This window comes from Marmota monax, unplaced genomic scaffold, assembly GCF_021218885.2.
Source record: "Marmota monax isolate L192 unplaced genomic scaffold, Marmota_monax_Labrador192_F-V1.1 WCK01_AAM20220418_F8-fsc00012, whole genome shotgun sequence".
Taxonomy (NCBI): Eukaryota; Metazoa; Chordata; class Mammalia; order Rodentia; family Sciuridae; genus Marmota; species Marmota monax.
In genome coordinates this window covers 16692870-16706139 of record NW_026695227.1, presented here as the reverse complement: position 1 = coordinate 16706139, position 13270 = coordinate 16692870, and the positions used below count along the sequence as shown (strand labels likewise).

The 13270-nt window shown below is 34.3% G+C and overlaps 1 protein-coding gene across 1 annotated transcript in view; it reads left to right on the top strand.

Moving 5' to 3' along the window:
- Positions 1–13270, top strand: part of Ovch1 (ovochymase 1) — a 95642-nt gene that overhangs the window by 25600 nt on the left and 56772 nt on the right. Inside the window, exons 10-11 of the mRNA XM_058576363.1 lie at positions 3413–3487; positions 4145–4325. Coding sequence (XP_058432346.1) covers positions 3413–3487; positions 4145–4325 — 256 coding nt within the window. The remainder of the gene's footprint in view (positions 1–3412; positions 3488–4144; positions 4326–13270) is intronic.

The following is a 13270-nucleotide window of genomic DNA, read 5'->3' as shown; positions in this document are numbered from 1 at the left end:
TGATGTTACCTGACTTATTAAATAAATCAGTTTCCTATTAGCAGAGGTTTGAGTTTCCAGTTGTTGTCCATAGCAGCAATGCTGCCATGAATATCCCTGTGTCAATATCTTTGGACACATGCAGATATATGTAATTTGCAGAAATGAACTTGCTGGGTCAGGGGTTTGTGCATTTAAACCTGGTAGTCATTGCCAAATTGCCCTCCAAGGAAACTATAATTGTTTGCATCTATATCAGCCACATTTTGATAATAACAGAGATCCTTTTAATGTGCAAAGAGAAATTTCTTAAACTTTTTTCTTTTTGACCACTTCTCTGGTTGTGTTTATAATTTGTACAGTTGACATTTGAGGACTTTAAAGTTGAATTTAACCAAAACTGTATTTATGATTCCATTGTGATTTATGATGATCCTGAAGAAAAATACAAGTTAGGTAGTTAACATTCCATCCTCTAAATTCAATTTGAGAAGCATCAGACTCACCAGGGTGCCTCTGGCATTGACTGGCTTCCTTGGGTACCAAGAAACTGAGTGGGAGTATGGATTTCTTACACTTGAAGCTCCAGAACTCACATGCCAGAAAACTTTAGCTTTAAGACCTGTGAACCAGCAGCTGACTCACTAGTAAAGATTTTTAATAGAAACATACAAAATGTGGAAAATATTTCAGAATATTTGGAAGGTGAAAAGGAATTACTCAGAGAAAAGGGAAAATGGTATCGGTGAATAAATTTCTGGTACGTGCAGAAGGTAAAAATTTTAAGTTTCCTTTTTTTTTTGTATCAATTCCTTCTGTTGCAAATATTTTCATTTTTGTGTCCAAGAAAAGTAACTAAAAACTGTAATTTCCACTTGGGTCTTAATTTTCTTAGCAACTTCAACTTCAAATATACTTTAAGTTATAACTTTATTTACTTCATATGAAGAATTAACTTTCATCCTATTTGTCCCTCAGTCAGGTGGTAGTGAGTTAGAGTCCAGGAATATAAATGGGCTCAGAATATTTACTTGGACTTTAAGAGCAGGTGAGTTGGTAGCACAATCCTATGCTCCAACAGAGCAGTACATGTGATGTGAGGGTTGGGTAAAGCAGATTTCTGGTGTTGCCTGCTGACATAAAGAATGACCATATCAGAAGATAATGCTAAGTGAAGTTAGCCAATCCCCAAAAAACAAATGCCAAATGTTTTCTCTGATATAAGGAGGCTGACTCATAGTAGGGTAGGGAGGGGGAGCATGGGATGAATAGATGAATTTTAGAATAGGGCAGAGGGGTGGGAGGGAAAGGGAGGGGACAGGGGATTAGCAAGGATGGTGGAATGTGATGGACATCATTATCCAAAGTACATGTATGGAGACATAAATTGGTGACAACATACTTTATATACAACCAGAGATATGAAAAATTGTGCTGTATACATGTAATAAGAATTGTAATACATTCTGCTGTCATTTTTTTTTCAATCAATTTAGAAAAAAAAAGAATGACCATGTCCTGTTGGAAAGAAGAAATATATTTGCTTGGGTGGTTTTATTGTTTATTCAGCTCCTATTGTTCACCAATTAATAATTGAGTTTTTTGTGTATATTAGAAATCAGATGTCTTCATCCCATATAGTTTTTTTTTTTTGAGATAAAATTTTTTTTGAGATAAAAATTATGATACATTGTTACTTTGAAAACTAATTTTTAACTTTCTTTGTAAGTATGGGTATGCCTACAAGCCAAAGTTGGAGAAAACCAAAGTTGCTGACTTAAAAACATTAGTTGGATAATATTTTGCCTCCTGTGTTTGGATTTTTAAATTTTTTGTAACTATAATTCAAATTTCCCTAAAACTTTTACAACTAAACTTTGTAGAATCTTGAAATCCATTTCAATATTCAGTTTTGGTAATATGATGGTCGTGTATTTCAAAAGTGATGGTGAAAATAATTTCCAAGGATTCAAGGCTAGAAACACCTTTTTACCTTCAGGCAAGTATAATCACCTGTGTAATAAGAACTATGCTTATAGGGAAGATAATTTAACTGTGTTTATCCAAATGTAGGATGCTTGAATCATCTTGATAGAAGAATAAAAATGCAGAGTCCTGGGTCCACTCCTAGAGATTTAGATTCTATAGATCTGGGGTGGAGCCCAGAAATCTATGCCTTAGCAAGCATCTCCCATAATGCTCATGAAACTGCGTTCACTAGAACATTTCAAAAGATGCCAAGCACCATATGCGAAAAGCAGAGAATTCAGATTAGAAAATGGAATTCAGAAATGAGATTGGCTCTATTTTGAAATTTTAAAAGCTTCTGGAGGACTAATAGTTTTCTCAGTACTTTAGAAGATAAAGTTTACTTTACCTAGACAAAAAGGAATATCTTATGCAAAAACTATAATAAAGGAGAATTGATGACTTACAAGAAAACTACATTGTGAAGGAATTATAGAAAAGGCATTAAACTATAAGTACCATAGTGGTAAATATCTAGTGAAGATCTATTGATCACTTTCTTTATCTCAAGTATAGTCAATATTTCATACACATCACCCATTTATTCCTCCTTACAAACTTCAAAGATAATATGTACTGCTCTCCTTGCACAGACCAGAGAACAGAGGCTTAGAGAAGTTAAATGACTTTCCCAAAGAGCTATGAATAGGTGGAGCTGTTTTTCAAACCTCTGGAACCTCCCTGGTTCCAGAGTAATATGGAAAATTGAGAAGATGGATGAACTTACATGTAAGAAGAGTGGTGGGAAAATCATTGCAAGAAATTTTTATAATTGTATTGCTTGACTATACATGTTGTGGGGAGAGCATTTATGAAGAAGGAAAAGTCCAGCTTGAGTTTTCAGGGTTCTAGCTCGAGTGGCTATGGATGGTAGAACCATTAAATGATGCAGGGACATAAGAACAAGGCCCTATTGACTATTAAAATCAATTAGTTCCATTCATGACATGTAGATGTTTAGAATTTTGTAGGACATTCTAATGGAGACATCTAGTTATTCTAGGTCAAGAATTCAGGGAAGAGATTTATAGTGAAGAGATAAATTCACAAATCATCTTTATACAGATGAGTAAAAAATAGGGTATGGACAGACAGTACCTTGTAGAATATCTTTTCAGGCTGAAAAAAGATTTTGAAAAAAAGACTAAAATTAAGAGATGACTTTAAATATTTCAAGAGTAAATATCATGGAGTAAAGGAAGGAAAAAGTGCTTAAAAGAGCCAGATGCAGGGATATTGAGAGATAAGCAAGAAATCACATCTGTGCAACTTGGCATCTGGCATATAAATGGTAGTGTTAGTGAGGTCTACAGCAGAGTGGTTTTTGTGATTGATCAGGGTTACAAGGCAGGTCAATTAGTGAAGCTACTCAAAATACTTTCAATTAAAATTTTTTTCTCTATAGACTCCTTAAACAAAAATGGACTGACAACACTTCTCAAAACCAATACTATATTTACTGGAAAAGCTATTCCATATGGTGAGTTGGCCATACTACTATCTGTTTAATCTACTTCTTTGTTAACTAAATGTCTATTTTGGAATCTTCATCTTTCATTTGATATGCCACAATGAAAAAAAATTCAAGTTTTATGTTTAAGTCCTTGAAACTTGTAGAATCCTGTTTGAGTTTACATATAGACTCAGAGGGAAAACAAAATAAGGTTTATATAGGGAGAAAGAGGTACAGAGAACAATTCATGGTCCTCATCTACTCCTATAGAAACTTATTATTTAAAATGATTTCCTGAGCCATGTGCAGGGTGCATGCCTATAATTCCAGTGGCTGGGGAGGCTGAGACAGGAGGATAACAAGTTCAAAGTGAGCCTCAGCTAAAAAACTTACTGAGGCCCTAAGCAACTTAGTGAGACGGTGCCTGGCAGAGCAAGCACTGAATAGTTAGGTTTTAAATGAACGAATAAATACTTTCATGTCTAAAATCCTGACTGCCTGGCACAGTTGGCTAAGCAGGCTTTTAAATTCGGACTCCTGAGAGATGGGTCTTGGGAGTAAGTACTTTATAAATCTCATCTGGCATTTGGGAATTACTGCTGTTAGCTATAGCAAGGCTTTGCAGGAGTTGTGTTCATGATTGTTGTCTGGGATGAGCCATTGGTCTCCTCTTCTTTCCTGTAGATATCTGTGGCATCCCTCCATTTAGTCCCCAGTGGCTTTCCAGAAGAATTGCAGGGGGGGAAGAAGCCTGTCCCCACTGTTGGCCCTGGCAGGTGGGTTTGAGGTTTCTAGGTGATCACCAATGTGGAGGTGCCATCATCGATCCAGTTTGGATTCTTACTGCAGCCCACTGTGTACAATCGTGAGTGAAACTGGTGTTTTACTAATCTATTTAACACACGGGTTTATAGGAAATGCCTAGGATACAAGTGTGATTGTCTAACTTCTAAGATCATCCAGACTAATTCTAAAGCAGGAATCTTCCTTTAAGTATTTTCTCTGCATAGCCTTCTAGCTTCTATTTAAACAATGTCAGTAAGGAGAAAGTTAATCCAATCTTGAAATTTTTTTATCCCATTTATGTAGGTCTGATTATTCATGTTGAGCCAAAACCTGCTTCCCATCACAGAATCTATGGGTCTCAACTTACTGTAACTTTAGAAAACAAGAGTTCTTATTTCTTCCTTTGCATAATGATCCTTCCTGTATTTGAACTTTTCTCGTGTTCTACTTTAGTTTAATCTTTAAGCTAGGAACTCAATTTTATTATTGGTAATAATTCCAGATGCCTTCCCATGCAGTGCACTGTCCCCTAGGTTGGTTTAGGATTATTCCTCTTGAAATTGGTTCATGTCAGCAAGGGTAAGATCACTGAATTACCAGAGAGCTATGAGCTATTCTGCAATATGAAAAAGTGAATATAATATATGTGTAGTTTAAAGAATAGTTGTTAAATGGAATGGTGGGACCAAAACTGTACATTTAGGAAAGATCTTTGTACTTATCTCTCAAGACCCCTTAGCTCCATTCCCAAAAGGTAAGTGCTATGCTAAATTTGCTAAGTTTTGTATTCATAGTACCTATGTTCTTTTTAAATTTTTCTTTAAATTTGTTTTTAACATGTCTGTGTTCCTAAAACAGTATATTGTTTTTTGTTTTGATCTTATGTACCAGAATTTTATTTATAATCTTTGCAACTTGCTTTTATACTTACCCTATGTTATGTAGATCAAGCTCTAAGGCATGTGAATATGCATAACTGGTTTGTTTTGGCTACTTAAATCAATCACTTGTGGGTAGGTTCTGAATAGCATTATTGAAAATCTTCCCATATGATTCTACTGTGCAGCCAGGGTCTGGAACCTCTGTCTTTCTGTCTTGATCTTGACCATTTCTCTGCTTGCTCACAGTGCATCAGGTCCCCTTGATTTTTTGATGGTCAACATGCTAATCTTGTCTGTTCTTCAAGGTCTGGTTAGTTGCTCTTCTCTCTGCCACTCATTATGTTTGTCAGGAATCCTTATGTTCGCCTTGGCTTTAAGTTTCTCCGACTTCCCTTTTCTTGACAACGTAGCCCATTTCGAGGAGTATTCATCTGGTATTTTGCATAATGTTTCTCAGTTGAGTTTGATATTTTTATTGTGGTTTTATTGGGAGTTCTGGGGTTTTGAGAGGAAGACTACAGAGTAATATGCCATTCTTATTGTATCAAGGATACATATTATCATCAGAACTTATTATTGATATTAACTTCAATCATATAACTAAGGAAATATTCTCCACTGTAAAATTACACTTTCTCCCTTCCCATACTTACTAGTTGGAAGCAAGTCACTAAAAGTTGTCCAGATCAGGGGGTAGACAGTAAGCTCCACCCCTTTGAGCAGGGAGTATTTAAATCATTTAAGATTCTGCATCAGAGTTATCTTTTTTTTCTCTACTTACTAAATCTTATTTAAATTGCTGTGGATTTAGGGATATCTATTTTATAAATACTACATATTTTGTTGCTCAAATTGTTACAGATTTGCCACTGTGAGCTCCTTCATGTTGGCTGTATCTCTTTGTCAGGCTCCTATCTTTATATAACACTATAAGGTGCTCCAGGCTAATCTTATATGTTCTCTACTCTGTCCCAAAATCAGCCATTTCTCCAAGGAGCCTTGCTTCATTTTATTGGAGAATGGTATGGGAAAACATGATTTGGGTGCTAGATATATTAGGTGCCACTGGAGTTTTGTTGCTTCTAGGTTCTCTCAGTTGACAGAACTAGAAAATAGAGGGATGTCTACTATTATGAGTTACAAACACATCTATCCATCTGCATTTATGTTATGCTAATCTGGAATAAGATAACTATGAGTTTATGTTTACAACTCCAACATCACATGGGATTTCCACTAAATCTACTTTGTTGGAAAAGCCCATTTTATAGTAATTCCCTCAAAATGCATTTTATGGTACTATGAAAAAGAATCTTCAATAGTAGCTGATTAATTAGTGAATCTTAATATATTGGAAAATATAAGTACTAGTATAGAGGCCAGAGACATAGAAGCATCTTTAAGTAGGTTCCCTTATCAAATAGAATGGTCTATTCTTGAATTTGTATGCAGGGACATCATACCTTGTAGAAAAATAAAGTACATTGCCAAACTATTCTTCTCAAGGTGGACACTCAATCAATTGAGGTCAAATAAACATGGTCACCTGTAAAATTTTGAGCCATTTAAGTCAATCACAAAATGTAGAATGAAACTAGATTACTATCTCTCATTCTGCACAAAAGTCAATTCAAAATAAACCTAATACTCAAGAATCATCCAGAAACTACGCATCTACTAGAGGAAAATGGGGAAACACTCCAACATATAGACACAGGCAGTGACTTCCTCAATGGGACTCCTAAAGCTCAGGAAATAATAGTCAGAATTAATATATGGTAATATATCAAAATTTCAAAACTTCATGCTCAGCAAAGGAAATAATAATGTGAATGAATGGGAGAAAATCATTCCCATAAACTCTTCCAACAGAGGATTAATATCCAGAATATATATAGGACTCAAAAAACTTATCAAAAACAAATAACCCAATGAATAAGTGGGCAAATAAACTATGCAGTCATTTCTCAAAAGAAGAAAAACAAATTGCCAAATATATGTAAAAAAATATTCAATGTCTTTAGTAATCAGGGAAATGCAAATAAAAAGTACACTGAGATTTCATGTTATTCCAGTTAGCATGGCAATCAAAAATATGAATAACAAGTGCTTGTGAAGATGCAGGAAAATAGGAACTCTTATACATTGTTTAAGAAAATGTATTAGTACAGCAACTATGGAAATACGTATAAATATTCATTAAAAGACTAGGAATGGAGACACATATAATCCAGTTATCAACTCTTGGTGTTTATCCAAAAGAATTAAAGTCAGCATACTATAGTGACATATGCATACCCATGTACATAGCAGTCCAATTTGCAATAGTTGAGTTATGGAACCAATCTAGGTGTCTATCAATATATGATTGACAATAGAAAATGGGGGTATATACACACAATGAAATTCTTACCAGGCCCAAAAGAACAAAATTATGTCATTTTCAAGAAAATGGATAACTAGATGGCATCATGTTAGGCCAAAAACGAACAAACAAAAAAAGTTTGACTCAACAAGAGTCATATGTCTTCTCTCGTGTGGAATCTAGAGGGGAAAAGAGGATAAAAGAGATCTTGAGATAATAAAAAGGAAACTAATAGGGTAGAGAAAGTAGATCCAGGGGAGGGAGATGGGAAAGACCAGGGGAGGTATGGAAATGAAATTGAATGAATTATATCATGTGCATGTATGAATGTGTCATAGTCTCACTGATAAAATTAAATACAAACATTGTGTGATTGACTTAAATGGATCAAAAATTTACAGGTGACCATGTTTATTTGACCTCGGTTGATTAAGTTGAATGTCCACCATGAGAAGGATAGTTTTGTAATGTTCTTTATTTTGCCGCAAGGTGTTATGTTTCATCAGGGACTTCTTGATTTTTTAACTTTCTCCCCCCACAAGATAATTTTATCAAGTAGAATCTAAAATAGTCTTTCCATTTCACTAACCATCCATCCTCTTAGAATTAATCCATATTAATAATGTTTTGTTTAATTTCCATTAATATTTAAGCATACATGCATATGGTTTATAGTATATGCATATGCCACATTGTTTTATACTTTTGTGTGCACACATTGTATTTTATTTTTATACTGATTTGAAAAATGTCTGCCAAAACTTTTCATAGATGCCTAGTTTATTTGACCGGGGAAATATTTTTTTTAAATTTTTAATTAAAAAATTGTTTTGTTGCACAATTTTACATAATAGTGGGATTGTGACACATTCATACATGTACATGATATAATTCATTCAGTTTCATTCCCATACCTCCACTGGCCTTCCGCATCTCCCTCTCCTCAATCTCCTTTCTCTACCCCATTTATTTAAAAGTCTACCTTTTCTCCAATGTAAGTTTTTCATGCCTTTGTCAAGTATCAGATGACTGTATCTGTGGGTTCTCTGTCTTCTATTCTATTAATGTAATGGTCTTTCTATGCCAATACAATGCTGTTTTGTTACTATAACTCTATAGCATAATTTTGAAATTGTGTATTGTGATGCTTCTAGCATTGCTCTTTTTACTCAGGATTGCTTTGGCTATTCTGGGCCTTTTGTGCCTCTCTATGAATTTTAGTTCTTTCTTGTTTTTCGAAGAATGTCACTAGTGTTTGGATGTGGATTACATTAAATCTGTAGATTACTTTGGTAATATGACCATTTTAACAATATTAGTTCTGCCTATCCATGAAAATGGGAGGGTTTCTATTTTCTAGAGTCTTATATTTCTTTTTTTTTTCTTATGTTCTGTAATTTTCATTATAGAAGTCTTTCACCTTTTTGGTTAGATTTATTCATAAATATTTTTGAAGCTATTTTAAATGGAATTGTTTTCCTGGTTACTTTTTCAGGGAATTTGTTATTGGTATATATAAATACTACTGATTTCTATAAGATGATCTTGTATCCTGCTATTTTACTAAATTGTTTCTAGAAGCCTTTGTATCTTCCAAAAACAAGTAATTTGACTTTTTCCTTTCTTATTTGTATACCTTTTAAAATTATTTTTAATTTATATATGACAGCAGAATGCATTGTAATTCATATTACACATATAGAGCACAATTTTTCATATCTCTGGTTGTATACAAAGTATATTCACACCAATTCGTGTCTTCATACATGTACTTCGTATAATAATGTCCATAACATTCCACCATCATTTCTAACCCCAGATCCCCTTCTTTCTCCTCCCACTCCTCTGCCCTATCTAGAGTTTGGCTATTCCTCCCAAGCTCCCCCTCCCTACGCTACTATGAATCAGCCTCCTTATGTCAGAGAAAACATTCGGCATTTGGTTTTTTGGGATTGGCTAACTTCACCTAGCATTATCTTCTCCAACTCCATCCATTTACCTGCAAATGCCATGATTTTATTCTCTTTTATTGCTGAGTAATATTCCATTGTGTATATATGTCACAATTTTTTATCCATTCATATATTGAAGGGTATCTAGGTTGGTTCCAGTTTAGCTATTGTGAATTGTGCTGCTATAAACATTGATGTGGCTTATATGCTGGTTTTAAGTCCTTTGGGTATAGATCAAGGAGAGGGACAGCTGGGTCAAATGGTAGTTCCTTTCCCAATTTTCCAAAAAAATCTCCATACTGCTTTCCATATTGGTTGCCCCAATTTGCAGTTCCACCAGTAGTGTATGAGTGTACCTTTTTCCCCACATCCTCGCCAACACTTACTGTTGTTTGTATGCATAATAGCTGCCATTCTGACTGGAGTCAGATGAAATCTTAGAGTAGTTTTTATTTGCATTTCTCTAATTACTAGTGATTGATGAACATTTTTTTATGTATTTGTTGATTGATTGTATATCATCTTCTGAGAAGTGTCTCTTCAGGTCCTTGGCCCATTTATTGATTGGGTTATTTATTTATTTATTTATTTATTTATTTATTTATTTATTTATTTTGGTGGTTAGCTTTTTGAGTTCTTTATATACCCTAGATATTAGTACTCTATCTGATGTGTGAGGGATAAAGATTTCCTTCCAAGATGTAGACTCTCTATTCACCTCACAGATTGTTTCTTTTGCTGAGAAAAAGTTTGAGTCCATCCCATTTATTGATTCTTGATTTTAATTCTTGTGCCACAGGAATCTTATTAAGGAAGTTGGGGCCTAATCCCACATGATGGAGATTAGGGCCTACTTTTTCTTCTAATAAACTCAGGGTCTCAGGTTGTATTCCTAAGTCCTTGATTCATTTTGAGTTGAGGTTTGTACATCATGAGAGATAGGGGTTTAATTTCATTTTGTTGCATATGGACTTCTAGTTTTCCCAGCACCATTTGTTGAAGAGGCTATCTTTCCTCTAATGCATGTTCTTGGCACTTTTGTCTAATATAAGATAATTGTAGTTTTGTGGGTTAGTCTCTGTGTCCTCTATTCTGTACCATTAGTCTACTAGTCTGTTTTGGTGCCAATACCATGCTGTTTTTGTTACTATTGCTCTGTAGTATAGTTTAAGGTCTGGTATAGTGATGCCACCTGCTTCACTCTTCCTGCTAAGGACTGCTTTAGCTATTCTGGGTCTCTTATTTTTCCAGATGATTCATGATTGCTGTTTCTATTTCTATGAGGAATGTCATTGGAATTTTGATCAGAATTGCATTAAATCTGTATATGCTTTTGGTAGTATTGTCATTTTGATAATATTAATTCTGCCTATCCAAGAGCAAGGTAGATTTTTCCATTTTCTAAGATCCTCTTTGATTTCTTTCTTTAGGGTTCTGTAATTTTCATTATATAGATCTTTCACCTCCTTGGTTAAGTTGATTCCCAAGTATTTTTTTTTTGAGGCTATTGTAAATGGGGTAGTTTTCCTTATTTCCCTTTCTGAGGATTTGTCATTCATATACAGAAATGCCTTTGATTTATGGGTGTTGATTTTATATCCTGATACTTTGCGGAATTCATTTTCTATTTCTAGGAGTTTTCTGGTGGAACTTTTAGGGTCTTCCAAGTATAAAATCATATGATCAGCAAATAGTGCCAATTTGAGTTCTTGTTTTCCTGTGTGTATCCCTTTAATTTCTTTCATCTGTCTAATTGCTCTGGCCAGTGTTTCAAGAACTATGTTAAATAGAAGTGGTGAAAGAGGGCATGTTCTAGTTTTTAGAGGGAATACCTTCAATTTTTTCCATTTAGAATTATGTTGGCCTGGGGCTTAGCATAGATAGCCTTTATGATGTTGAGATATGTTCCTGTTGTCCCTAATTTTTCTAGTGTTTTGAACATAAGGGGTGCTGTATTTTGTCAAATGCTTTTTTCTGCATCTATTGAGATGATCCTATTATTCTTATCTTTAATTCTCTTGATGTGATGAATTGCATTTATTGATTTCTGTATGTTGAACCAACCTTGCATCCCTGGGATGAATCCCACTTGATCATAGTGCACGATCTTTTTGATGTGTTTTTGTATTTGATTTGCCGGAATTTTATTGAGAATTTTTGTGTCTATGTTTTTTAGAGATATTGGTCTGAAGTTTTCTTTTTTTTTTTTTTTTGATGTGTTTTTGCCTGGTTTGGGAATTGGGGTGATATTGGCCTCATAGGATGAGTTTGGAAGTGCTGCGTCTTTTTCTATTTCCTGAAATAAATTGAAGAGTATTGGTATTAGTTCTTCTTTAAAGGTCTTGTAGAACTCGTCTCTGTATCCATCTGGTCTTGGGCTTTTCTTGGTTGGTATACTTCTGATGGCATCTTCTATTTCATCGCTTGAAATTGATCTGTTTAAATCGTATCATCCTAATTCAATGTGGGCAAATTATATGACTCTAGAAATCTGTCAATGCCTTTGATATTTTCTATTTTATTGGAGAACAAGTTTTCCAAATTTCTAATTATCTTCTGTTTTTCTGTAGTGTCTGTCATGATATTTCCTTTTTCATCATGTGTGTTAGTAATTTGAGTTTGCTCTCTCCTTCTCTTTGTTAGCATAGCTAAGGGACTGTCAATTTTATTTATTTTTTCAAAGAACCAACTTTTTCTGTCAATTTTTTCAATTGTTTCTTTTGTTTTAATTTCATTGATTTCAGCTCTGATTTTAATTATTTCCTGTCTTCTGCTTTTGGTGTTGATTTGTTATTTTTTTATTTGTTTATTTTTTACAAACATGACAATAGTGGAAAGCATTACACTCATTATTTACACTCATTATTTACAGCTCAATTTTTGTAACTCTGTATATAAAGTATGTTCACGCCATTATACATTCTCTCTCTCTCTCTCTCTCTCTCTCTCTCTCTCTCCTCTATCTTTTGTATTACAATTCTTTTTTTTAAGCAGAGGAAAAGTTTATTTGGGGGCTCACAGTTTCAGAGATCTCAGTCCATAGACAGTCAGCTCTATTCCTCAGAACTCAAGGTGAAGCAGAACATCATCATGGAAGAGCGTGGTGGAGGAAAGCAGCTCAGGAATCTTTGCATTACAATTCTTTTTTTTAATATTTATTTTTTAGTTTTGGTGGACATAACATATTTATTTTTTTTTATTTTTATGTGGTGCTGAGGATTGAACCCAGTGCCCCATGCATGCCAGGCAAGCGAGCTACCACTTGAGCCACATCCCCAGCCCCTACAATTCTTAATACACATATATTCTTCTTTTTCTATGGCCTTGAGATGTAGTGTTAAGTCACTTATTTGTTGACTTTTTCTTCTTTTAAGCAATGAGCTCCATGCAATGAACTTTCCTCTTAGAACTGCTTTCATAGTGTCCCAGAGATTTCGATATGTTGTATCTGTGTTCTCATTTACCTCTAAAAATTTTTTTAATCTCCTCCTTGATGTCTTCTGCAAACCATTGTTCATTCAGTAACATATTATTTAGTCTCCAGGTGTTGGATTTTATTTCTTATTTTATTATTGATTTCTAATTTCATTCCATTATGATCTGATAGGATGCAGGGTAGTATCTCTACTTTTTTATATTTGTTGAGTTGCTTTGTGGCATAACATATGGTCTATTTTAGAGAAGGATCCATGTGCTGCTGAAAAGAAAGTGTATTCTCTCATTGAAAGATGAAATATTCTATATGTCAGTTAAGTCTAAGTTATTGATTGTATTATTGAGTTCTATAATTTCTTTGTTCAGCTTTTTTTGGAAGATCTATCTAGTG